General features: G+C 34.7%; 6 protein-coding genes across 6 annotated transcripts; 4 read left to right on the forward strand and 2 right to left on the reverse strand.

The window, feature by feature from the left end:
- Positions 1 to 630: 630 nt before the first annotated feature.
- P175DRAFT_0481883 (uncharacterized protein) lies at positions 631 to 2,551 on the reverse strand. The gene has a single exon (XM_040895482.1). The coding sequence runs from the start codon at positions 2,417 to 2,419 to the stop codon at positions 788 to 790; it is 1,632 nt and encodes a 543-aa protein (XP_040750459.1). The 5' UTR covers positions 2,420 to 2,551; the 3' UTR covers positions 631 to 787.
- A 207-nt stretch (positions 2,552 to 2,758) lies between these two features.
- P175DRAFT_0502587 (uncharacterized protein) lies at positions 2,759 to 3,944 on the forward strand. Its single transcript, XM_040897421.1, has 3 exons — positions 2,759 to 3,132; positions 3,188 to 3,292; positions 3,372 to 3,944. Exons 1-3 carry the CDS (start codon positions 2,856 to 2,858, stop codon positions 3,530 to 3,532), a joined length of 543 nt encoding a protein of 180 aa, XP_040750460.1. The 5' UTR covers positions 2,759 to 2,855; the 3' UTR covers positions 3,533 to 3,944.
- Positions 3,945 to 3,992: 48 nt separating this feature from the next.
- P175DRAFT_0502588 (uncharacterized protein) lies at positions 3,993 to 6,511 on the reverse strand. Its single transcript, XM_040897422.1, has one exon. It carries the CDS (start codon positions 6,378 to 6,380, stop codon positions 4,143 to 4,145), a length of 2,238 nt encoding a protein of 745 aa, XP_040750461.1. The 5' UTR covers positions 6,381 to 6,511; the 3' UTR covers positions 3,993 to 4,142.
- Positions 6,512 to 20,787: 14,276 nt separating this feature from the next.
- Positions 20,788 to 22,223, forward strand: P175DRAFT_0401515 (uncharacterized protein; the record flags this gene model as incomplete). The annotated part of the gene is made up of 4 exons (XM_040892990.1): positions 20,788 to 21,396; positions 21,466 to 21,684; positions 21,739 to 22,047; positions 22,098 to 22,223. Coding segments are annotated over 4 exons (1,263 nt in total), but the record flags the coding sequence as incomplete, so codon positions are not given.
- Positions 22,224 to 22,268: 45 nt separating this feature from the next.
- P175DRAFT_0420266 (uncharacterized protein) lies at positions 22,269 to 22,460 on the forward strand (the record flags this gene model as incomplete). Its single annotated transcript, XM_040893100.1, has 1 exon — positions 22,269 to 22,460. A coding segment is annotated over one exon (192 nt), but the record flags the coding sequence as incomplete, so codon positions are not given.
- Positions 22,461 to 23,897: 1,437 nt separating this feature from the next.
- On the forward strand, positions 23,898 to 26,080 carry P175DRAFT_0524683 (Zn(II)2Cys6 transcription factor). The gene is made up of 4 exons (XM_040899384.1): positions 23,898 to 24,400; positions 24,489 to 25,049; positions 25,103 to 25,261; positions 25,315 to 26,080. Exons 1-4 carry the CDS (start codon positions 24,341 to 24,343, stop codon positions 26,056 to 26,058), a joined length of 1,524 nt encoding a protein of 507 aa, XP_040750464.1. The 5' UTR covers positions 23,898 to 24,340; the 3' UTR covers positions 26,059 to 26,080.
- The last annotated feature ends 455 nt before the right edge of the window (positions 26,081 to 26,535 follow it).

Genomic DNA, 26,535 nt, shown 5'->3' on the forward strand with positions numbered 1-26,535 from the left:
TACTTTATTTGATTTCAGGGTTATAGAATAGCGCCAGTACAGGCCATATCACTCAGCTCATTCCCGTGCGATAAAGCAATATGATATATAGCCTTTAAATCAAAGATTGAACATTGATTCTAATCAGGCGAAAACGGACCCATTGTCCAGAGTAGTCTGTCTGTATCTTCGCCGGGCCACAGACCACGGGGAGCGCATGCCTTCGCTTAGGAGTTCTAAATCTCTAATACACAATACCTTGTCAAAAGCGTCCGGCTTTTAACACAGGGCTGAAGAGTTTCCAGGGCTCTGGTTAATATACCACCGTTCCGTACGGTCTACCTAATTTGGCGCGTATCTTCACCTCTTGCCCCCATCGTTGAGCTTCGGAAACCAGCCGACGCTAAAATTCAGACAAGGATCGCCTGGACGGACCATAGTTTGCCTATCCCCATTCGAGTTGGAGTCTAGATGGGTGCGTCGGAGTTGCGTGCGTTGTCCGTATCAAAACGGGGAAATGGGTCAATTACAGCTAACTCCGTATACTCAGCTGTACACCACTGTATGGGTGGTGGATTATAAGTGTACGCTTAAAATATACTTCAAGTACGGGCCGTTGCAGTTCAAAGTTTCAGAAAACCAAATGTACCAATTCGGAATTAATATTTACAATGTAAATTAGTTCCTGTGATCGAGTATTTGAGTTCTAAACCCGAAATATACGCCCAGCCAACACTTATGCCGTTAATGCAAGAAGGTAAGCTGATCAGTCCCTAGATTTATTTGGCGGAGGGTTCACTCCGTGAAGTTACTCGTCATCATCGTCATCATCATCAGCATCATAGGTTTCCCAGGACCTATCACTGTGGGCATACTGCTGGAGGTGGGCAAAGTCTGGGTCTCGCAGAGCCCGCTGCATGACCAACTCGAAAAGTATATCCCGCATAATTCCCGATCCAGGACCATCACTCCCACCGATGAAGTCTTCCTCGTCATAATCAGGACCGTCAGAATCTAGATGAAGGTCGTCCTCGTCGTCCAGATCAGGTATCTTGTATGACAGGATCTGGAATTCAACCTTGGTTTCGCTGAAGAGATTTCTGAGGCTCAAAAAACATTGCTCGGGGGTTTTGCCGGGCGGGATACGCTGTCCGGGGAGCTTGATTGGTCTAGTAACATCGATTGCGACCACCGTCACCTCGGTCAGGTTGGGGTAGAGTCCGTTTTTACAGTCGGCTGCAATATTCGCGGCAATTTCCCGCAGGGACGAGTTGCAATCCGTGATTCTCAGTTGCTTCAAGGATGCTGGGAATTGTGGATGTGTTGGGAGCAAAGCGTGTTGCACGACAATGGTCTCCAGTGCTGTGAAGTCGCGCAAGGGACCGACTTTGACACGAGTGGAAACGTAGTTCTGGTATTCCTCGATACTCTTGATCACCCACGGCTCCCGCCAAAATTCAATGTGAAGAGATTCAAGGGTATTCTTATGGGGGAGGAGAGCCTCAAGCAGCTCAGTGGCAATGAACTCGCGCATTCCTGTCATCCTGGGCTTGTCCCTTTGGAGAAGGCTGAAATTCGCGTAAGTAAACGACTTTACATTTTTGCATGCCTGCATGAGCTTCATGATACTGGTTGGATCAATATAACAGAACATAAACATTAGTTCCTCTGCAGCTAGTGTGCCAGGCGCCCAGCTGGAAGGAAAAAGTCCCCCGACGAGGTCCCCGTATTCGAAGGTCGGTAGTCTTAGTTTAGGGAGATTCAGAATTTCCTCGTACGCTGATATGGAATAGCCGGAAAACCCTTCATTACTGTCCACCCATAGCGTTTCGAGGTTGGAGAGAAATGATGGGTTTACACTGAACATATGCTGCAGCGGGTTTGTGTAGATCAGACCGCCAGGAACAGCCAGGTGTCGAATATAGGGTGTCTTGCTAAGTAAGAGGGCTATAAACACGCTCAGATCGTTTGCGTCCAGCGCTTTAAACCAGGCTTTCTCCTCATCGCCTAATTGCAGTTTGCGAACGGCATCCCGAAAGAATTCGAGATTGTGGGGGGAGGAAGGTTTCTTTAAGGATATCGGAGCCGGGATGATGCGAACATAATGAACATATTCTCCCAGGCTCGGACGACGGTGAATACTCTTAGTGAGCAAAAGGGTTCTGCTCAAATCGCCCTCGTCGACGAAGGCGCGGAATATAAGGGGCTGAGCTAGTTCACGCAGCTTGCGGCAGGAGAGACAAAGGTTGCACAGGGCTCTGGTTTCCACGTCGTGGAACTCGTCATCATCATCATCATCATCATCATCATCATCATCATCGGCCTTGTTGGCCAATCTCCTAATCTTCTCTGGAACCCAGTCGTCGCCGTCGTCGGGCTCAGCAACAAAAGAAACGATTTGGCCCAGAAGCTCCGACGGGAGGCTCAGGAGGTCCATCATGGTTCCAAACTCAGGGGGACAAAATCAAAATTCGAAATATGCACCAAGATATACAAAAGTTCTGACAGCGTTGGAGTGAGAAAAGTGTCTCAATTACCTGAATTACGGGGGCCATTCAATACTTAACCTCGGTGGACGCTGGCGATAAAGCCAATTTATGCCTGAGCAAGAGAACATTAATGCCTGAGGAATTGCGGTCTAGCGCTTTGATTGGTCAGTGCTCAAAAGGGGGATCACATGATAGAAACCGTCCGGATAGGGAAATTAGGGCACGACGGGTAGGGCTAGCGCCTGATCCTCCATGACGTCAGTCGTATTCTAGCCGGGAAACCGACGGATGTTCGGAGGCTGCAACTTGATACATGGGAGAACTTCATCCTTCATCATCTGCCCTTGCTCCGCCTCAGTGGGAAACCAAAATCAGTTTCTACTCACAATGCCCGAATCATTTGCTGCAATCCGGAGTCGCCGGAGCAACGAGCTGGCCCAACTGGCGGATTACCACATCCAGCATGACTTGCAAGCCGACGATCGGGATATTTTGAAGTCTGCGTCCAAGAAAGCTTCCCTCTGGATGACCATTGGATCTGCTGTTGGAATTGGCCTCGGACTCTATGCAGCATTCCGCCTCCGGAGCTCGCGCAAGGCGTTTTTCGAGGTTTTTCGAGCCCAGGAGAAGCCTGTCAAGGTGGTCTTCTCGGACGGCCGGACAGGTAAGGAATCCGTATACTGACATGCACTGTGTACAGCTTGGCTGAAAGGACAAAGAATCTATTCCAGACATCACTCCTCTATTGAAACCGACAACGCTGGGGGATTTCGCCACGTATTTCTTTGCCTCGGCTGGCGGTCTGTTCCTGGGGGGTGAGCTCGGTATGACTTCGCCCGGGGCTCTCACGTCCTATCATTGGTTATCATTTCCCGCATATATTGACCATGCTTTCTGCTTTAGGGTTCCTAGCGGGGGCGTCGAGTGGTAGCCGTGATTTGCTCGGTGACCCTGAGAGGAAGAAGAGGGTTGAAAGTGCCTTTCGGAAATTCCGGGCCGAGATGCTGCGCAAACAAGCCGATGAGCTTGATCAAGGCGCTGAAGTTGCCCACGAGATGTTTTAATTTGCGTTTCTTGTAATAACCAAGACTGGTTACGGACGGTGATGTTTTCATGAGTGATTGCTACCGGCTTAGCCATGGGACAAAATGAATGGGCTTATAACATGGGTGGCGCCCTTTGCAGCTCTAGGTTTAGGATACCTCAAAACCGAATTTACCAAGTTGTTCATCAGTACACAGTTGCTCAAGGTAATGGCTTCACGATGGCCGTTTTTGAGCCGAGATTTTAGGACTGTTGGTTTAGTAGTAGTAGTGGAAGCAAGCACGAGGGCGCATCTGTGAAGAAATCAGCGATATTTACTTTAGGCTCTAACTGATGAAGTTCACCGACCGTCTTGACAATCGATGTCGCACGCTTTCTGTACCTTCGAATGGTGTTAGGTTTGTCCAAGGCATCTGACTGCATCACTACTAGATATACCCAAGAAACTTTGCAAATGGATGGTATAAGAAAGAAATGATCCTCTCGTAGATTGAATAGCTCGTCAACTGCCGCGATGAGGTTGCAAAATTATAAATTATTAACCGGTCTAAGTGGACCAAACTCCGATGAGATGCACGAAACATGGAGACGAAAAAGAGGCGGGAGATCTATACAAAGCACCATCCAACTCTACAATGAAAATAAGCCGCTCCTACGCTTTCCATGTGGATAAACAATCAACGCTGAAAGAAACAATCCAACAGTAATGCCAATCGCCGTCTGAATCATTCCGAATCCCAGACTCGTCAGTGAGCTGCCGGAAGCGCTGCCTGAGGTATCTGCCCTGCCACTCTTGACGGAGTCCGAGTATTCGATGGCTGACAAGATCGAACCCGAAGACGCCAGTCCGGATGGGACTAGAGTGAAGATACCGGGTATAGTGCTGCTGACGGCATTTCCATGCCACAGCCTCGAATAGAGATTTGCAAGAAACCCGATGGTGAACGCTCCGACTGTGTTGGCAACCTCGGAGGAGGAGCCCAGCTTTTGGGTACTGAAGTAGTTGGTCACATAGCCTGCTGTGCCAATCAGAACCATCATCGGAGTTTTCTTGAGGGTTGACTGGTTGATGAGCGCGGCAATCAGACAATAGACAGCGACAAATGGGAAGTGCTGGGTGTAAGAGCTGCCCCAAACACTCTCTCTTGCACAAGTGGTGTCCCTGGTTGCATTGGAGTCGATTGCCCCGTAGATTGTAGTCCCCACAGTCACTCCATAACCGAGGAATAATGAGTATAAAATGGTATAGACCAGACGGATCGAACCAGCGATGATCTGGTGGGATTGGAGTTCAAGGCTGCTCGTGAGGACCGAAAACCCGGGGAGGATCAGCGCAATGGAGGATTCTGTGATGGAGGCATAGCAGAAGATCGGATCAGTGTGCCCGGGGAGTCGAATACTGCCAAAGGCCCGTGCAAGGAAGGAGACAAGAATGGCAGCAGTCACTTCGAAGACGTTCGAGTACAAAGCCGAAAGAGGAGCAAGAACAAGCTGCATAAAGCCAACACAGCATCCTAGGATGAAGATGATGGGCAAATCGATTGGCCTAGCACTGAAACTAAAGGGCCCAACTGCGGCTGATCCGAGGCCGTAAAGGAGGATCACCAGCCAAACGGGATACCGTGGCTTTCGTTCCATCAACTCTGTTAATTCGCTGATGGCTGTCTGCATGTCCACCATGTCATGTGTCACTCGTTTATAGCAATGGTGAACTTCTTCCAAGCGACCCAAGTCCAACCCACTTTGCACGCGGATCAATTTGACTTCGGCAGTGCGGGTAATGCGGTCGTCAAAGGACATGATCATGCATGAAGGCAAGTAGAGAAACTGGGCATCAATGTCGAGAACTCGAGCGGTCATCTGCATGTATTCTTCAAGGCGATGCGAGGGGGCTCCATATTTCATCATCGCCCGACATAGCAACATAATATAACGTTGCCGCATGATAATATCGGCGATATGAATTGTCAATTTAATGTCCTTGTGAATCTTTTTGCCCTTCTTCTTCTTCTTATTGGCGTTGGGTAATTCTGCCTTTGGGACATTAGTATTCGCCCATGCGGAGGAAGAACCAATGTGGCCTAGGTTCATAGACGCCTGCACTAGGGACGCAGTCGAGGTATGGTTAGACTTCTTGTACCATTTTTGGAGCTTTTGCTTTGCGGGGGTGGGACTAGTCGGGGCATGAGGCATTCCCGGGGTGGGAGTTATAGTCCCAGAGAGTGGTAGGGAGGGTTGCGACGACTCATGATCGGATTCCGCTGCAGAATAGAGGCTATCGGTGCGGGAATGTTGCATTTGATTGGCCTGCAGCTGGAGTAGGGCAGATAGTACCCCCCCTGAGAACCCCGGCTGGGGGGTGTTTCCGATGGCTTCCACATCTGCTGGTGTGTGGTCGGCGAGGGTTGTGTTGTCAGATTCGGGGAACGAGGAATTGTCCTTCTCAGGCGTTGCTGGCGCATTCCGGTGACGGAGTCCACTAAGGCCTCGCATCAAGTTTTTGGCCTCTTCGTTTACCGCCATTTGATATCGACCTTCATTTGATGTGTCCTGTGAGCCGCTGCGAAAGATCGCTGCTAGTTTATCATCCTCTGTCGAGCCCAGCTCTTCCGGGTGCACAAGCGATGACCCTAGCCCATGCTCGCCATGGGACGCAGGGCGACCCAACTGCTCAGCTAGACGGCCAGTTTGTTCTCGGACAGACCTAGCTACTTCACGCCATCGCGCGCCACTAAAGAGGGAGGTTGATGTCGTGGAATTTGTATCTCTTGTTTCGACTTGGCTTTCAGGATCCCTCGTGTGCACTGTTTGGGTCTCAGACAGCTGACCGAACTCAGGCTTCTCGGTTTGGGAACTATCGACACTCATGATGCTTTGGTGACAGGGAACAATAAGGGCCAAGCAAGGATATGTACGTAGCTGGGAGAGTTAAAAAACGGGTGAAACAAAACCACGAGTGTTATAGGGTTAGCCCCGATAATTTTGCCCCAGCGCATACCTTGGAGTCTTCGGGAGAAAACCAAAAAAAAAAAAAAAAAAGGTCTGATGGCAAAAAGGAGGTTTTAATTGACGTTCTCCCCCCCCTACCCCCCTTAATGAATCAAGTAATGACACTTGGGCGGGGGACGGTGGGACCTACGAAGCCCCAAGCGCTAAGAAAACATCATGGGGACATGGGCCGGGCTAATCATGCCAGAAAATGGCCGTGAAACGAACTGACAGTGATGGCATTATGCATCCAGAACTTGCGTGTCCTGTGGGTCTCAGCAAAATCGGTTTAGCCACGTTCGCCGTCATTCACATCCATGGATCGGGGCCTCCCTTGAGACTGGGGTTTGAAGAGAAACACCCGGGATAACTATGCCTAGACGGTTCTTTCACAATCGGAGCCGTATTCACTATTGATTGAGCGTGTGTGGGATATAGCAGAACCGTTCGGGGGCCTCTCTGACCAAAGGCGTCCGGTGGCGTTTTCCTTCATCTCGTTATATGATGCTATTAACCCTATCCGGTTTCGGCGTTGTAGATCCTGAAAGCTTGGTCTACACGACGCCGATGGGCTTGTAATGGCGTGAAGCCACCGGATCAGAATATAAAGGATCGGACGAATTGTTCACCATGCAAAGTTCCAGCGTTGGAGATGATTCGAGGATCGAGACCTGCTTCTATACGATGTCGTTTCGTCCCCTGTCGCTACTCTCCAACCAGGAATCACCAGGTGTAAGACGCAGGATATGTCGAACTGTGGTTTGACTCCTTGTGCTCCACTTTTTACTCCGTCTTTACTAGTCCAATACCACAATATTCGGGTTTCCAGTGAGAGAACTAACTCGTTAACCCCGAAAAAACGGACGACACAAATTTGCACGGGGACGCCAGTCACATGATTCATCTTGTTATCACATGACGTCTTGAATTAGTAATCACTCCATCTCCCTAACTGCAAACTAACCAAATCCAGAGTATTGTTAACTATAAACTGATGAAGGTCGTCAAACTATGATGGTAGAAAGTTGACCGAAATGAATTTAATTGGATCTAACTAGGAAATAGAGAGAAGGAGAGATGCTTAGAAGAAGTATGGAGATCTGGAAGGAAATAGTAGCCTAAATATATAGAGTAGTTACATGTTACTATCTTCTTCTTTATGGTAATACTGCTTTATAGTAGTATTAGTTGTATTTACTAAGTATAGTACTCTAATACACCCCCTTTAGTAATATATTTATTATATAAAGCTATTTAGAGTCTATCTTTAACCTGCTAAAATCTAATCTCTTAATAAATTTATTAAATTTTATAGTTAATAATATCTTAGTTAATTTATTAGTAATATTATTTTTTTTACTTATTATTTATAATTAAATTCTATTATTTTTAATTATCTTTTTTATAAAAAAGTAGTAAATATTTATTTAGTAAAGTATAGATATATAATTTAGTTTTTTTATTAATATAATAATATTTATAGAATTAGTATATAAAGATATAATACTTTTTATAGATTATTCTAGTTTAATAATTATATATAGCTTTTATAATTATATAACTAGCTTTATTATTATATTCTATATAATAAATTTAATAATAATTAAATTTAGAGTAATTAGTAATTACTTTACTAATTTTTATATAATTAATATTTTAAATATAAAAAATATAAAGCCTTTTATTAATTTTTTATCTTTATAATCTATATAGGAGGTATTAATATATATATATAATAAATTATCTAAATAACTTAAGACTATTATATAGTTTAAGGTCTTCTTTAAATATTAGAAAACTTATTTAATTATATTATAGTTTAATTTACTAGGATTATAATTTCTCTATAATAGTTATATTATTATATATTAAATATTTAATTAAGTTTAAATAGTAATCTAATTTAATAATCTAGTTAGCTCCTAGTAATAGGTAATATTATCTTTATTTATAGAGGTATATATAGTATCTAGAATAATATTACTAGTATCTAGTATCTTTCTAGTTAATTTCTATTCTAGAGTTATTAATATATAATATAGCTAAAGATTATAAAAATTCTATTTATAGAGTATCTTTTAGATATATATATATTAAGATATTAATATTAAATTATTAAGTAATCTATAAATATTATATCCTAAGAATTATATAAGTTTATCTAATTACTTTAATTTAAAATATTTTTCTAGCTTATTTATAAATTATTAAATATTTACTTTATTAAGGCTAGTAATTATTATATTATTAATATAGATAATAAATATTAGTTACTAGTCTAGATTATAATAAAAGTATAGGTTTTTATTAATTACCTTTATACTAATTTTTACTAGAATATTATAGAATTTCTTATACTAAAGAAATATTAATTATTATAATTTATATAGGACTTAGAGTAGTAGATATACTATATTATCTTATTTATTAAAACTAGTTAATTAATATATATAGATTTTTTAATTTTTAATTATTATATTAAAATAGATAGTTATTATATTAAATTATACTTATTTTAAATTAAAATAAGTAACTATACTTAAAAATAGCTTTACTAAAGTATCTACTATTATTAAGAAGTAGACTTAATTAAAATTTATATCTAGTTTTTAGAAATTTTTATATATAACTTATTTTATATAAAATTATAATATATTATTATTTATATTTAATTTTAAATTATATACTTATTTTTCTAGTAAGATCTTTATATCTTTTAATAATAATATAAATTTATAAGTCTAAATAGCTTTAAGCTTATTAATTTAATTTTATATTACTTATATTTAGTAATCTTTTTATAATAACTTTATTACTTAAATATAGATTTATAAGATTTTAATTTTATAAGTTTTTATAGACTTAATCTCTAGTATAAAACTACTAGGATCTAGTAATACTATAATAATTATATTAGGTAATTTTTCTAGCTTTAGATAGGATTCTAGTAGATAAGGCATTTTTAGAAGTATTTTTAGAGGTAATATAAACTAGAATTAAGATTATTATTTTTATTTTACTTTCTTTTTCTATAATTACTTTACCTACTTATTTTTAAAGTAAATACTTTAGTATTAATTCTTTATAAATTTTAAAAATCTTTATAAAGTAATAATATTATTACTAGTATCCCTACTAGTAGGATTTTATATCTTTACCTAGTTAATTATTTTTACTTTCCTAATATTAAATTTAACCTGCTTTCTAATCTTTAAATACTTTCTTTTTAATATATCTAGAGTTATTAGAGTATAGTTATTTTTAGAAAGTTTTAAAACTAGTAAGACTTCCCTATATTAGGTAAATAATTTTAAAAGCCTTTATATTAGTTATAATACTAGTATTCTTTTAAAAATAGGTTAACTAGTATATAAATTATTTATAATAAAATAGTTAATTATTTTTTTATATTTATTTTACTTAGATTATTCCTTTATACTAGGTCTTACTATCTTCTCTATATTTTTACTAATTACTTAATTATTTTACTTGATAATAGTTTTAGAAATAGCCCTAGAGGCAGGCCAAGAGATAGGTGTCTACTCTAATATGATAAGCTTAGTAGTTTTAAAGATAGCCCTAGGGGCAGCCCTAGAGGCAGGTAGCCACTCAAGTATGATAAGTTCAATACCTGCCTCTAAGTTAGATAGGGTGGTTTTAGAGACAGCCCTAGAGGTAGGTAGGTGCAGATATATTAAGTTGGTACCTGCCTCTAGGTTAGATAGGCTTGATTTAGGTAGGGCTAGATTAGGTATTAATATTTAAATTCTTCCTGTAATAACTTTATTATTATTTATTAATAATAAGGTTTAGTAAGATATACTATTATGAATTATTCTTTTCCTTTTAATATTAATAAATATAGTTACTTTAGATAGACTATTATTATTTAGTTTTAATTTATTAGGAAGTTATAATTATATTCTATCTATTTTATTAGTATTATTTTTATTAAATATTATATCCCTTAACTAAATTATCTTTCCTATATCTAGATACTATATCTTATAGATATAATCTCTATTATATCTAACTAGTTAACTAATTTTTACTCTAGGTAATATTTTTATACTTTTAATCCTATCCTTATATAGAATATTTATAAATACCTTATATTCTTATATATAAATATATTATAAATTAATATCTTTAATTAAAATATTTAATTCTTTATAAAAAAGTTATATAGATAGCTTTTCTTTATTATTATCTTTTCTAACTAATTTATTTAAAATATAGACTACTATATCTATACTATATAGCTATATAATTAGTTCTATTTTTGCTTATATATATATTATGTGGGTAGTCTAGATTATATAGCTACTAAATTATTTAATAGTACTATTTTCCTTAGGGGTTTATGGTAGTATTAGTTTATATATAGTGCTAAAATCCTTGCTCTACCTAGTATACTTATTAAATTTAGGAATAGAGTTAAATCTAACCCTTTTAATATAGATACTAGTCATATTTAGCTAATTATTATATATTTCCTTTAATATCTTTAAAGATTTACTTTTTACCTTTAAATATTATATAAAAAGGTATCTAGAATAATTATCTAGAACTAGTAGGATATATCTAATATTATCTCTTTTAATTAGTTTGATTTCTTAGAGATCTATATATATAAATTATAATAGTTTTATTATATATAATTATAGTTTTTAGGATATCTTTTTCTTTAATTTTAATAATTAACATGCTTTATAGTATAGTTTAGTATTCTAATTAATAGTAGGCAAGTTATTAGTAACTAAATTATTATTATAAAATATTGCCTTATTATATTTTAATTATTTAATAAATAAATAACCTAATTATTAATATAATAAGTCTATTAGTATAGTAGGTATGATTACTATCTTATTTAGAACTAAAAATAGGATATTATTATTTAAGATAGTATATTTAATTACCTTATTTATTACTATCTTATAAATATATTAATTTTTTAAGTTAAAATAGATTTCTAATTCTACTTTTATTCTTTCTACTAATATTAGGTTATATAGTATATTTAAATTCTAAAGATATTTTATTTAATATAATATTAAAGTACTATTATCTAATTTAAATTAAATTATTACTTTTTTATAATCTTAGGAATATACTATCTTACTATTAAAAGTAATAAAACTATAATTCTTAAAATTATTTAGATCTTTAATTAAGTTATTAAAGAGATTATAATTATTATATACTATATAGCTTACTCTAGAGTTATATAGCTATTTATTCTTAAAAATAATTAATATTAAAGTTATTAGTATATTAACTCTAGATAGTTGTAAGCATCTCGCTGGCGAGGCGCTTGGGTATGGGTAGTGTTGGTAAAGGAAGCAAAGCTATATAGAGTACAAGGGTAGTAGGAAGGTATTAAAAGTAATAAAATAAAGTACTTGCCTCTTAGTACTTCAGGAATTATTATATTACTATTTATATTATTTAATTAAGTTACTAGTATAGTATAAGTAACTTAAATATTACTATTCTTCTAATTATTTTTAGTTATTAAATATATAGTTTAGTATATAGTTTAATATATAGTTATATATTATATAATTACTATAATAATTACCTCCCCTTCCCTTAGTAGCATATTCATATATTACATATACTATACTTAATCTAGCTTAGTACTCTACTAAGAAAGAGCTAGTCTTAGTTAGTATAATATAACCTGCTTTTTTATTTAATACTAGAAATAATAATAATATATATAATACTATCTTTATTAATTATACTTTATTAAATAAAATATAAATAGTATTATATTTTACTTTAAATAAAATAATAAATAAGAGTAAGTAATTTACTAAATATACTAGTAATAAGTAAAAGTATTATTATAATATAAATATTATAGGGGAATACTTCTTTATATATATTTTTTTTAATCTAATCTATATTTTAAAAAGTCCCTTTTAATAAATTAATATATTATACTAGGTAGGTTATTATTACTTAAGTATTATAGTAATAACTAACTATATTATAGATCTTATGGCTTCCTTAAAGTATTCTTTATTAGGTACTATACTAGCTATATTTTTATAGAAAAAAGCTTATTTAGCTACTACTACTTTTTTCTTTATAAGTATCTTTATTCTAGTAGTATAGGTTTATTATATTAACTATTTATAGGCTCCTATAATAAATCTTCTTATATCTATATTAATTATAGTACTTATAACTCCTATTATTACTAGTATATCTCTTATAATTTCTATTATTATTACTTTATTATTTAGCAGGACTATATCTTCCTTATCTTTTATAATTATTCCTAATATTATAGTAATTATTACTACCTCTCCCTCTACTTCTTCTACTATAGTAACTCTAGCTACTCCTACTACTATTATTATACTAGCTCCTATTATTATACTGGCTCTTATTATTCCTACTATTACTATAGCCCTAATTACTCTAACTATTCTAATTATCTCTACTAGCCTAGCTACTATTATATAGATACTATACTACCTATATTATACTAAATCTTAGTAATATATAAATAATAATTCTATAAAAGCCTATTTCTATATATACCTAAATTTAAAATAATAATATATTTAATATACTTACTTATATAAAAAGTACTTTCTTATTATCCTACTTATATAAGTTAGTCTTAGGAAAATTCAAGTAATATCTAGTAAGATAGCAGGCATAGTAGCCTATACTTAATAAGCTTATACTATTAAGATTTTTATCTATTATCTTAAGACTAAGAACTAGATAGAGAGATTACTTTAATCTATTAACTATAATATATTTTACCTACTTAATATATAGTATATTAGGGGTAGTATAATAGAGTTAGAGAATAATAATAAGAAGATTTAAAATAATTATAATAATTAAAGATTTATTAATATTATAGTATAAGTATTTTATTATTTTTATTTTTATATAATAAAATTAAGTTATTTTCTTAAGATTTCTTAATACCTATAGTATATCTCTATTAAATCTTAAAATTTAGTAAGAAAAAGAGAAAGAATAATACTATTAATATATTTTTATAATTTTTTTAATTTCTTAATCCTATTAACTTATTATTACTATATTTTATTATTTTATAATATTTTACTAGTACCTTATCTATATCTTATTTATATAATAAAACTTATTTAGAATATCTTATATATTTTTTAAATCTTCTACTAATTACTAAGTATTCTTATATATTAACTATCCTTTTTATTTAACTAAATATTAATCTTTACTATATAACTTTTATTATATAATAATCTATTTTATCTCTTATTCTTCCTTATTATTAATAATAACTAGCTAGAATAATATTAGTAAGTTACTATTTCTTATATTCTATTTTTTAAGGAATAATATATAAAAGACCAGGTAGATTTTTCTATATAACTTAAATAATTATAAGTAATATATTTATTAGCTTATTACTTTAACTATTTTAAATAGCTCTTTATATTTAATATCTAGCTTCTTACTAGGCCTCTATATATAGATATTCTTTATTAATAGTAATATCTATTAGCTTATATAGTATTTAATTAGGTAATACCTCTTATTATAGCTCCTTACTTACTATTTAATAGCATGGTATAGGCTTTCTTCTAGCTAATAATATTTTATTTATAATTAATCAAGTTATTCTCCTACTACTATAACTATACTAGAGTCCCTAATATTAGTAAGCTCAAGTAATACTAGCTAGTAATTATATTATACTTTATAAGAGGATATCCCTAATAATATATTTTTTATATTATTATATATAAATTCTACCATGCCTAGTTAATTTATTTAATTAATTTATTAGTAATTAATATAAATTCTTAAATAAGTTTCTAATATCTAGTTCTAATATTTTATTTAGCTATTTATCTATAGATAAAATATAATACTTAATTATTCTTTAACTTAAAGCTCTTAATATAGCTAGATCTAATATTTACTAGTAAAGAATAAGTTATAGTTATTTACTAGACTTCTTAGTACTCTTATTTTAAGTATAATCTTTTTTATAAATATATTAGCTAGCTCCTTAGTATTAATATCTCTTATTATTAAGAGATATTTAGCTCTCTTAATATATTAGTTTATAATTATTAAGATAGTATTATACACGCGCCCCTTTTATATTAATAATAATAAGCCTATAATAAAGTCTAGAATCAGGTCTTATTAAGAATATTCTAGTATTAGGAGCTTTATAAGCTAGCCTAGTAAAAGTTATTTAGATATTTTTATCTTCTAGTAAATTAAATAACTCTTTATATACTTCTTAATATTATATTATAGGGTATTCTAGTAAAATTTTTATTTAATAAGGTCTAATATCTTTTCTTAACTAAAGTAGCCTATATATAAATTATTATAATATATTCTTAGTAATTCTTAGTATACTACTTAATTAGAAAAAATATAAATAGCCTTATTATATTATACTAATCCCTTATTATTAATATACTATCTATCCTTATAAATTTATCTTTATTTAATATTATTTTTAAGCTACTTTATTACTTCTTATTTAAGTAATTTCTTTACTATTTAAGTATGCCTCTAGTATACTAGGCATTCCTTACTAGTATTACTCTAAATATAACTTATATAGGTATCCTTATATTATATCTTTTAAAGTAAGTCTTATAAAGTAGTTAATAGTATCTTATAGGCTTACTTATTACTAGCTACTTTTTATACTAGTATTTTTTAGGTTAAAAGTTCTAAATTTTTTAACTATATAATTAGAATCTTTTAAGGAGCTACTATCTTACTCCTATCTTAATTATTTTATAAACCTTCTAACTTTACCTAAAATATAGGTAAGAGTTTCTTAATTATATTTTATTAGGTAGGTTTATAATCCTTTTACCTTAAAGGTATATTAGCTAGGTTAAGGCTACTAGACTAATATTTAATCTAGAAATTATATACTACTAGGAGCTTAGCCTATCTAGTCTAGTATTAATTTAAAGTCTTAATAATATAAAAATATTTTAAATTTATATAATTTATTTATATATATATTATATATAAATTATCTTTAAAATAATAATACTATACTTTAAAGTATTCTACTATAGCTAGTAATTTTTAATTATAGGTTTTATACTTCCTCTCTATTTTAATTAACTTTCTTAAGTAAAAGACTATAGGTTATTAAATAATATATTATATCTTTATAAATTAGGCACTATTATATTATATTAGGATTCTTATAATTATAAAATCTAATATATTAATTATTAGAAGTATCTCTTATTCTAGATTAAAATACTATAGTACTAGGGGTCTAGAGAATATCTACTTTAATATTTTAAAGATACTTTAATTATTCTTTATTATCTTAAAGGGGCTACTCTTTTTCCCCTTTATTATTCTCTTTAATATATTACTTAATAGGGTAGTAATCTTAAAATATTAGTAAATAAATTTTTAAAAATATCTTATAAATTTTAAGAATACTTAAATATTATAGAATAAGTATAATTCTAGCTAGTTATCTATAATATATACTTACTTAAGATCTATTTAGATTTCTTTAATTTCTATAATAAAGCTAAGAAAATATACTTCCTCCTAATAAAAGCTATACTTTAATAATTTTATATAGAGATTATACTTCTAGAGATATAATAATACTTTATTAATATAGTATTTATATTTTTCCTCTATTTATAAATAAATTAAAATATTATCTAAATATATTATATAAAATTTATCTAGGATTCTCTTTATTACTTTATTAATATATATTTAAAAAGTAGCTAGGGTATTATATAATTTAAAAGGTATAACTAGATATTTATAATATTTATATCTTATATAAAATATTATCTTCTACTTATTACCTTAATAAATATAAATCTAGTAATAGGTATCTTATAAATCTAGTTTAATAAATTATTTAATTTTAACTAGTTAATTTATTAGTTTATTAATTTATAGGAGAGGATATTAGTTCTTAATAATAATTATATTTAGGCCCTTATAATTTATATAAAGCTATAGTAATTTATTAGCCTTTTATATAAAAAGTACTAGCATGCCTATTATACTTATTAAGAGCTAGATCTATTTTTTTTCTAATATTTAATTAATATACTTCCTTAAAATTACTAATTCTATCCTTAATATACTATATAGTCAGCCTATTAATAATATTATATTAGTAACTAATAATATATTATAACTAGCTTTTTTAAAAGGAAGTACTTTTATCTCTTTCTCTAAAAATATTAATTTTTATTTTTTATAATATTTAGGAAGAGCCTTTATTATATTACTATTATTATATAGTTAGCTTAAGACTAGTATAGTAAGTCCTTATCTTATTATACTCTTAAATTACTTAAGTAATTTAATTTTAATCTTTAATTTTTTTTCTTAATAGTACCAGGTATTTACTACTAAGAAGATATTAGGATTAATTAGACTTAGCTAGCTATATCTTAAGATTAGTTAATATTCTTTTTTTTCTAAATTTACTATATAGTATTCTATATTAAATTCTCTAATTTTATTAAGACTATCTATAATTTAATTTTTTATTTAAAATCTTGCATAATATAGTACTATTAAGCTATTAATAAAATATATAGATTACTTTATTTTTATCTTATTAAAATTTATTCCTTTTTTAACTAAGAAGTAATAAAAAATAAAGTCCTTATTTACTCTAGTATCTATAAATATCTTTATTATAACCTATTTCTTATTTACTAGGATAACTATAGTAGCTAGGAGGAATCCTACTAGTATCTCTTTATTTTATTAGAGTACTAGGAATTCTAGAGTATTTAACTATTATTAGTCTTAGTCTTTTAATTCTTCTACCCCCTTAATACCTTCTCTATACTAGGGGCATTTCCTTGTAATATAATTAATTTAATTATATTAATAATATTAGCCTTTTTTTTATTAATTCTAGTAATTCTACTACTCCTCCTTTAACTTTTTTTACTAGAATTTAATTAGTTAGAGATTTATTACTTTACTATTATCTTTCTTTCTCTTTCTTAAGTTATCCTTTAATATATAAGACTCTAGAGATTAGTTTAGTTATATTTTATTTAACCTTTCCTACTTCTTTTATTTCTGAAGTTTCTTATACCTTGCCCCTAGTTTAGTAACTTTAGCTAGACTTTATAGTATTATTATATCCTACTAGATTTTCTTGCATAATTTAGGCCAGATTATTTAAATAGTTAACTAGTAAAGGAATTCTTTAAGATTAGTTTTAATTATTAAGATAAACTTCTTTATCTAGATTATTAGGGTTTATATACTCTATTATAGTCCTTATCTTATATATAAGAGCTAGTAAGCTACTATCTACCTATAATCTCTTTTTAATTCTAGAAAATTTTATAGAAATTTAGTAAATTCTATATAAATAAGTTCTTTAGAATTTACTCTATACTTAAAGTACTATACTTACTTTATATTATCTTTTAGGTAACCTATAATATAGCAGACTTTAATTATATTATTCTTATAAAATTTCCCCTATAACCTAAAGTAGTCTTAAAAGTCTTCTAGAAAGATATTAAGTTCCTTTAGGTTTTATATCTTAAAGAACTTAGATTTAGATACCTTCTCCCTACCTATCTACATGACTTATACTATATATTAGGCTATATACTATAGCTTATTATCTTCTATTAATTTAATAGATTAATACTAAAGAGTTACTAGTACTATTAAACCTTCCTTAATAATAATTTCTAGTACTATAGTTATAGATTCTATAAAGTTTAGATTTACTATTTCTTAGAAGGAGGAGTAGGTAATCCTTCTTATACTTATTATATTACTTTACTTAGTTAAGGAAGTACTTTAAATTATAAGTATCTTACTAATAAGGTACTTAAGTATAAGTAGTATTAATAAAGGAAATAAAGCTATATAAAATATAAGAATAATAAGAAGATATTAAAAATAATAAAATAAAGTACTTATCTCTTAATACTTTAAGAGTTATTATATTACTATTTATATTACCTAGTTAAGTTACTAGCATGGTACAGATAACTTGAATATTGCTGTTCTCCTAATTACCCTTGGTTACTGGGTATGTGGTTCAGCATGTGGTTCGGCATGTGGTTGCATGTCATGTGGTCGCCGTGACAATAGTATAAAATTATTAATATCTAGAATAGTATTAGCTTATATAACTAGGGTAATAGCTTAATTTTAGATTAAATTATTCTTATTCTTTAACTTATATAGCTTAAAGTACTAAAGTATTAAAATTAGTCTCTACCCTTCCTTCTACTTATTAATTACTAAATATAGGTAGTCCTTAGTATCATGTTTTTCCTCCTTATAAAATAGGTATAGTATTCCAGGTTTTCTAGATTACTTTAACTAATAATTAATATAGCTTATAACTATTATATTCTATAGTAGTATATATTTCTATTATTGCTGCTGTCTTCTTCTATTTATTAATTAAGAACTTAGTATATTTATGGCAGGCATAATAGTATTAGATATAATATTTAATAGTAAATTCTCCTAAATTTTGTCCTTTACTATATTATATATAGTATAAAAATACTTCTATATTATTATTTTAATAAGATTATTATTTAAATTATTTAAAATTAAATTTATAAAACTTATATTATTTCTTTTAAATTTCTAAAATATTATAATAACTATTTAATAAAGTATAATAATTATTTTTAATTTATTAGAAATATTTATTTTCTAGATAAAATTTAATATAAATTTATTAATAATTATATAATTCTTATACTTAATCTTAATAATTTTTTTCTAGATCTAGTATATATATTTTTAATTATTATTAATAATTATTTTTTATAACTTTTATATAAAATTATTTATAAAAATATATAAAATAATATTTATTAATAATTTTTTTACTAATTTCTTACTTATTAAATATAATATTTAACTAGTTATTATTTATAAAAAAAGTTCCTATAATTTATATTTAAAATTATTAAATTATAGTCTAGAAATATTATTTTTAAAAAGCTTATTTATCTTATAAAGTCTTAACTTTATTTATATAAATAAAGCCTAAATTTTAAATTTTAAATTATTTTCTAATATTATTATCAGGCTTAAGTTAAATATATTATTCTTTAGCTTTATTACTTGATTTTAGCTATTAGTAAATGGAGTAGTAGCTATTAAAGGTAGATATAGTAAATTAGGGATATTAGGATATCTACTAGGGATAGATTTAGTTACTATTTTAATTAAATTATAGAAATTTTTTATATACTATTACCTAGGTAGAGTAATATAATAGTAGTAAATAATATTTTTACTAGAATCTCTATCTAATTAGGGAGTAGATCTCTAGTATAGGGGTATAATAAGAGTTTTTAGAGGTCTATAAAGTATAAAATAGAATCTTAAGGAGGGCTTATAACCTGATAAAGGTTGTTAAACTATAATGGTAGAAAGTTGACCAAAATGAATTTAATTAGGTCTAACTAGGAAATAGAGAGAAGGAGAGATACTTGGAAGAAGCATAGAGATCTGGAAGGAAATAGTGGCCTAAATATATAGAGTAGTCACGTGTCGCTATCTTCTTCTTTATAGTGATGCTGCTTTATGGTGGTGCTGGTTACATTCACTGAGTGCAGCACTCCAACATAAACTAACCTACGATGGAGTAAATCACTGGTTAATCACTAGTTAACTAACTATGGAGTAACTCACTAGTAAAAAGGGGTCAAATTCCCAAGAAGGCTCTCTGCCAGGTAACTATCCTGGATATACGGAGTATACGTGAAGCACTGATATCATCAGGTCATACTGGTTCAGGACTTTTGCCGGCACCCGAATACAGGCTATTGATAAGTATAGAGTACACTTGGAACCTCCTAATCTAGGAGTATACTGTAACTGTTACCCCAAATATAAAATCCCCTGGGTATTAGTTGGCTTCCTGATTTATTTTTAATCCTAGTTTGGCCCCAATGAGTCAGGACGGCTACTCCATACGAAACAGCCATTTCAACCTCTCCGGACTAATTTTGGCGCTAGGCTGATGGGAAGATCCCTCAAATTTTCACAACATTCAAAGGGATTGTCTTCAGCAAACAGGGCAGTGTACGGAGTAGTCCCGGGGTTTAAGCGGAAATCGCCCTAACCGTATATACATCAAGGCTGGGAAATAACGAGGAGCTATCATAAACCGAGTTTCTCTTTCCATTCCCTCCCACCGCTTCGCATCTCCTCTCTCACTTCTCAGTTGTGTCGCCTCCTTGCCTTGCAACAACGAATCATTCCCAAGGCAGCTAATATGGGGTTGCTTGTCAAACTTGTGGGCTCGGGTCTAGGGCTTGGTTCTGAAGCGATCCACGCCGCCCGTGAACATTCGTCCTCGAGTCGAGCTGCTACCGCCGTACCTCCTGGCTCCTCTGCGCCAAATGGCCCTGAGCATGCTGAGCTTGTGGATGACTCCACTGCCCACCGGCTGGTAGCGAATGGACAGGCGGAGTATGTGGTCGGCCAGAGTGGTCAAGCGCAGCAGAGCAATCCACTAGAGGGCGCCCCAGCCCTGGACTATTCCGATCGCTTTGATCATGATGAGGCTGCGTGGGAGCTTGACGATATGGTCGAGCACACCAGACCGCCCGTGTACGAAGAAGAGCCAATGGCCGCATCAGGTGCCGACTCAGATGATGCAAAGATGAAAATGAGGGAAGCGATGGTCCGCAAGCTGGTCACCATGGCGGGACCAGCCCCCCAGCCACAGCGGCGGCTTGCTTGTCCTGTTATCATTCCTCAGCGGCGGCCAAGAAAGAAGGAGCGCGGATTTGTGCGTGCCTACGCGCCCATCCTCGCGGACTGTGGTATCAGCGAAGAGGTGTTTGTACAATTCCTAGAGGATTTGGATAGGGCTAATAAGGTTCGGATCCATAACATGCCTGACCTTTGCGCCGTTAAGACCCCTTCACGTCGTTGACCGTAAACACAGGCTTCCCAATGGATCGAAGTTGTCTTCGTCGCCGCTGGCATTCTCGGCCTTGTTCCGGAACCCACAACTCAGATACTAAGCGCCGTAGTGCAGTTAATCGCAGGAACGGCCCGTGAGCTACAGACGCGTCGTCGCGAGAACACATTTCTCGACTGTGTTAACAAGGATCTGCTCATGCCACGCGGCCTATATGCCATGATCATGACCTTCAAGGATCAAGTTCCTGGACAACAGCAAGGCGTACTAAGCCCGCTCTCTAGTAAGCTGGGGCAGACTCTGTTCTCGAAGGAGAAACTTGATCTCAACCAGACAGTTGCGAAGTACAGCAACCCTGATCCAAACATTTCGCAATTCAACAAGGCCTTGCAGAGTATAAGACTTTCGAGTGGCAAGACTTGCGGGGAACTTGAGCTACCCGAGGCCGCAGAGCTGGTGTATCCCGATTTGGACCGGGTAGTCGCACAGGCTGTAGAGGGCAAAGGCTCCAGAGACCAACCCGCATCGACAGGAGGATTGAACAAGTTCAAGGGAGCTGGCAAATGGGTCCAAGACTATATGGATAGACGCGCGCATGCTTTCTATGTAATTAACGCATCCCCCCTTTCGTTCCAACACAACTAACAGTGAAATAGGAGGCAGAACATCCAGGGACGACCCTGACCGTACCTTCTACACATCGGGAACCCATGAAATCGCGGTTCAACGACCCTAATCACCCAGCAAACAGTGGTTCATTAACAGCGCTGCTGACTGGCGGCTTAGTTCCTGTCCCGGGAATTGAAACGATCGCCGCCACCAGGCGAGAGCAATTTGGGGTTAGGCGTTTGGCTCGAGGTCGGTCTGCTTCAAAGTCACGCGGTGGTCAGATAGCACGAGGCAGAGGAGAGCGCATAATTAAAAGAATAGTGCAGCAAGATGTCCTATATCTTTTGATAGTGAACTTGCCAAGTGAGGAAGAGGTCCAGGAGTCCATTTCCCAGCTTGAACATATGATGAATCCAGCTGGGCCTCCCGCTGCTTCGTTCTAGCCGCAGGTTTATGGTGCTGATGTTTATTTTGTCTCCCTTTCTATTAGCGGCGGGATTTACCAGGCTGTTTTGGCCGGCACGTGGCACTAGGTTATCTCTAGAATCGGAATGTATGATTCTGTTATTAGCAGTATTGAACCAAGCATTCTCGAGTGCTGTGACCGAGTAAGATAAGTCCGCAACGGTTTGTAGCAATACGTGCTAATGTAACTAGTTATCTGTTCCTTCTCTGCGTTAATAATCATTGCCTTTCGACCCCTACGGTCGAACTTGCGCCCTCTTAAATTAATACACAGACGCACTTTGAAAACTGGGAAGCCAGGACCTTATCGAAAAACCAAGGGGGTTAGCTACGGAGTACTCCGTACGACTGACAAGGATCCATGTAGAATCACTATTTCATCTCATTTGCTGCTCTCGAACACAGCCTCAAACCCGTTACCGAATTAGGACAATAGCGTCGCCCAGACGGTCAGGATAATCCGATTGGGTGGAGGTAAGCGTCTGCTTGTTCTATATATAACTTTAATATGCTATAGTATTAGTAGCTATCGAGTAGGTTCATTAACAGGGAAGTGTCAATTCCCCAGACAGTGCGTTCTATCTGGGGGTATCTTCAAGGCAGCGGTCTCCCGCAGGCCACCAACAGAAGAGGTTCTTGATATAAAAATTGATGTCAGTACCCAGACCTTTTCACTGCCTTCATGGAGGTGTTGCTGGTGCATACAGTGTTGTGATATCGGCAAATATAAAGCTCTGCCCTCCATAGCCAGTCCTTATGTATTTACTGCATGTTCTCCCGCCATAAAACCTATCTCTACTAGGGATTATTACTCCTGGGACAAGCCCGAAAAGGAAGACATAACAAACTAAAGAGATTTAATCCGAAGACGCCTAAGCCTAAATTTATTTTCCAACCCGCAAGAGGCATTGAATATCGCTGTCCTCTAGTCAATGATGCATGTCCGGCGGTTTCCAAAATTTCACGCCGACAGCCATGGATCTCACGGGTCGAAAGGCAGTAAAGGTACATTCCTAGACCTGTGCTATTATTGGCTATCATAGAATTCAGACAGGAAACAGATATCCCACCCATTCATGAATCCTCCGTGCTTATTTGACAAGCCAAGGACAGAGGGGGCAGAGGGTTAGGGATGGTAGACACCGGCTCTTCGCCAACAGTATTATAATCTCTCTTAATTAAATGGAAACCCTGTCTCGACTAGCACCTTTATTGGCTCCCAGTCTTCGTCTCCTCCAACGGGTTTCTCCGTTGGGGTAGTCTATACTATATTGATATACTCCGTACCTTACTTCTCACAAAACTGAAAAGGTTGGCTCGGCGGATCTTGGTTTATCTAAACGCGGATGGTTGACTCGAGTTCTCGGCTGCGAAGTGATTTAGTCAGAAACAATAGGATGATTTAAGCAACTAGCATTGCCTTACGATGCTATCCGATGTATTTCAACATGAGCCTCCTCCAGTGTGGTCATGCAAGGCCCCCCATCGATGCCGTACAACCTGCTATACTATTGGAGGACTTGTTCGGCCCCAACCACTTTGGCTGACGAGAGCGTGTGTACCCTATCTCTATTTGCTAGCGGACATGTCTAGCTACAGATGAACCGCTGAGCTTTAGATTATTTTTCTCCTGGAATATTTGTCGTGCGCCGATGCAAATTGATCGGCAGTTGCCTACGCGGCTGAATTCCCAGTTGATCTCTCGGTCATGAGATATATATGTAGATGGCTCCAAATTCACTTAATATGCTACAAGATTGACTTTGCGAGAATCTTTTAGTAGTTCTTATATCACTACCACCTGGCTCCACAGGATTCAAGCTTAATGCCAAATACGGGGAAACCGAGCCGTGCTTGCCACGCTTGTCGAGAGCGACGCGCTAAGGTGCTGACACCTAGGAGGATTATGTTCTGATGATTATATCGTGCCTGAGCTGTACAAGAAGTAACTAACCCACACGGGAAAATTGCAGTGCGACTTTGCGAGACCCGGATGTAGCCGCTGTCTACGAAGAGGTCATCCGTGCCCTGGTTATCGCGACGAGTTTGATCTTCGCTTTCGCACGGTAGCATTTGTAGATCGCGGTGCGAAGAAACCCCAAAAATCTCGGTTAAGCCGTGGCAAAGGGCATGGTCCCAGAGCCTCATCGCTGGCGCAGCATCGTCCCGAAGGCTCTCGATATCTCCCTCCATCGGAACCGCCTGTCCTGGCGAGGAGTCTGGTTCGAGAACCCTGGGATGCTCATTTCGTGCCTTTTGCCGTCTCGCAGTTTTCATTCGATCAGGTAAACAACATTTTCGGCTTCATTCCTCGATGCATTGCCACCACTGGAGAGGATTCCGCTCTCTTTCTGGCCTGCAGCGCTGTAGGCTGCGCTCATTTAGCACACCTGAGCGGGAGTGCTGGCTCAGTGTTCTATTCGGCAAGGATGTATGGTAGGGCAATCAGGGCCATCAACTCAGCCCTGGAAGATGCGGACGAGAGGATTAGCGATAGCACTTTATTGGGCGTCTGGCTGTTGGGGCTCTACGAGGTAGGTTGGACTCCCTCCTTGTCTCTCCAACGCGCATTGATGCCGTTGTCTAGTTTCTCTGGGGCCCCCAAGTTGACGTCCTTTCCGGGTCAGTCGCAGCTGCTTGGGACGTTCACTGTAATGGCATGCTGGAACTGATTCGACTCCGGGGCCCCCAGCAATTTACGACCCACGCCGGTCGTAGCCTGTTCTGGGTGGTATTCAATACTGTGGTAAGCTCTCGAGGGGAAGCTATTGTTTGGCTGTCCAGTAACATAAGCTCAAGCAATATCGAGACATAATTTGTCACCGGCCAAGTGACCGGGAAACACTCACCTGGTTCGATCAGCTTTTACAGCAGTCCAAGCCGTCAGAGTTAACTATTTTGCGGACGGCCATCTTTTCCTACCACTGTATACAGCTGAGCAGCCACATTCAAGGTCTTCTGAACAAAGATGATCCGGACAAACTGATAATGGTTGCGGGTTCACTCATGAAGGAAATGAACAAGATAGAGATGCTTCACCCGTACCCCCCGGAGCATCCTATTGCCAGGTTCAAGATCCAGGAACCCCTGATGCCATACTCCAACGCGGAAAATCCGAACACTCTTCAGATCGGAATTCGGAACTTTCAATGTTTTTTCCGCATGGGCGTGTGTAAAAGCATGCTACAACTATTGTTTCATGCACGCCGCTCGCCGCATTGTTCGTCCAAGCACAGAGAGACCTTTCTCGAATACCGCGAGAAGTGTATCCAGGAGCTGGAGGCCTTAGGGTACAAAATCATGTTCATGTTTGCCAAGTGGCTCGGCTTAGGGACGGACACCTGTGTCACTCAACTGAAGGGGTTTCGGCAGGGTAATACTTCTTCATCAGACTTTCATTGGAGTGATGCCGTCCGATTTATGTTACCACTGCGCTCTATCGCCGTTTGTCCATTTGCACAAGAGTGCCATAGACAGGCTGCGGGGAGAGTTCTTGGCTTGGTGAAGGAGGAGCTTGGATTTTTGCGAGAAATGGCTTTGTAATACAGGATAGTGAAAGCAATATAAGTCTTCTCGGAGCATGGGACCTTTGAAGCTTTATCTGTTGCGGTGGTGTCGTAATACTGATCGGACTTTGTCGTCATGGATACCTTATGATAAGAGGTCGTCAAACTATGACGGTAGAAAGTTGACCAAAATAAATTTAATTTGGTCTAACTAGGAAATAGAGAGATGCTTAGAGGAAGCATGGAGTTCTAGAAGGAAATAGTGGCCTTAAATACATAGAGTAGTCATGTATTACTATCTTCTTCTTTATAGTAATGCTACTTTATAGTAGTACTGGTTATATTTACTAAGTATAGCACTTTAATACACCCCCCTTAGTAACATATCTATTTCATGAAGCTATTTAGAGTCCATCTCTAACCTACTAAAACCTAATCTTTTAATAAATTTATTAAATTTTGTAATTAGTAATATCTTAATTAACCTATTAGCAATATTATCCTCTTCACTAAC

This window comes from Aspergillus ochraceoroseus, assembly GCF_002846915.1.
Source record: "Aspergillus ochraceoroseus IBT 24754 chromosome Unknown P175scaffold_6, whole genome shotgun sequence".
Taxonomy (NCBI): domain Eukaryota; kingdom Fungi; phylum Ascomycota; class Eurotiomycetes; order Eurotiales; family Aspergillaceae; genus Aspergillus; species Aspergillus ochraceoroseus.

Coding starts and splice junctions, on each gene's coding strand:
- P175DRAFT_0481883 (XM_040895482.1), bottom strand. CDS start 2,419: ATGATGGACCTCCTGAGCCTCCCGTCGGAGCTTCTGGGCCAAATCGTT.
- P175DRAFT_0502587 (XM_040897421.1), top strand. CDS start 2,856: ATGCCCGAATCATTTGCTGCAATCCGGAGTCGCCGGAGCAACGAGCTG. Junction 3,133..3,187: donor CTTCTCGGACGGCCGGACAG/GTAAGGAATCCG, acceptor GAAAGGACAAAG/AATCTATTCCAGACATCACT. Junction 3,293..3,371: donor GTTCCTGGGGGGTGAGCTCG/GTATGACTTCGC, acceptor TTTCTGCTTTAG/GGTTCCTAGCGGGGGCGTCG.
- P175DRAFT_0502588 (XM_040897422.1), bottom strand. CDS start 6,380: ATGAGTGTCGATAGTTCCCAAACCGAGAAGCCTGAGTTCGGTCAGCTG.
- P175DRAFT_0524683 (XM_040899384.1), top strand. CDS start 24,341: ATGCCAAATACGGGGAAACCGAGCCGTGCTTGCCACGCTTGTCGAGAG. Junction 24,401..24,488: donor GTCGAGAGCGACGCGCTAAG/GTGCTGACACCT, acceptor GGAAAATTGCAG/TGCGACTTTGCGAGACCCGG. Junction 25,050..25,102: donor GGCTGTTGGGGCTCTACGAG/GTAGGTTGGACT, acceptor GCCGTTGTCTAG/TTTCTCTGGGGCCCCCAAGT.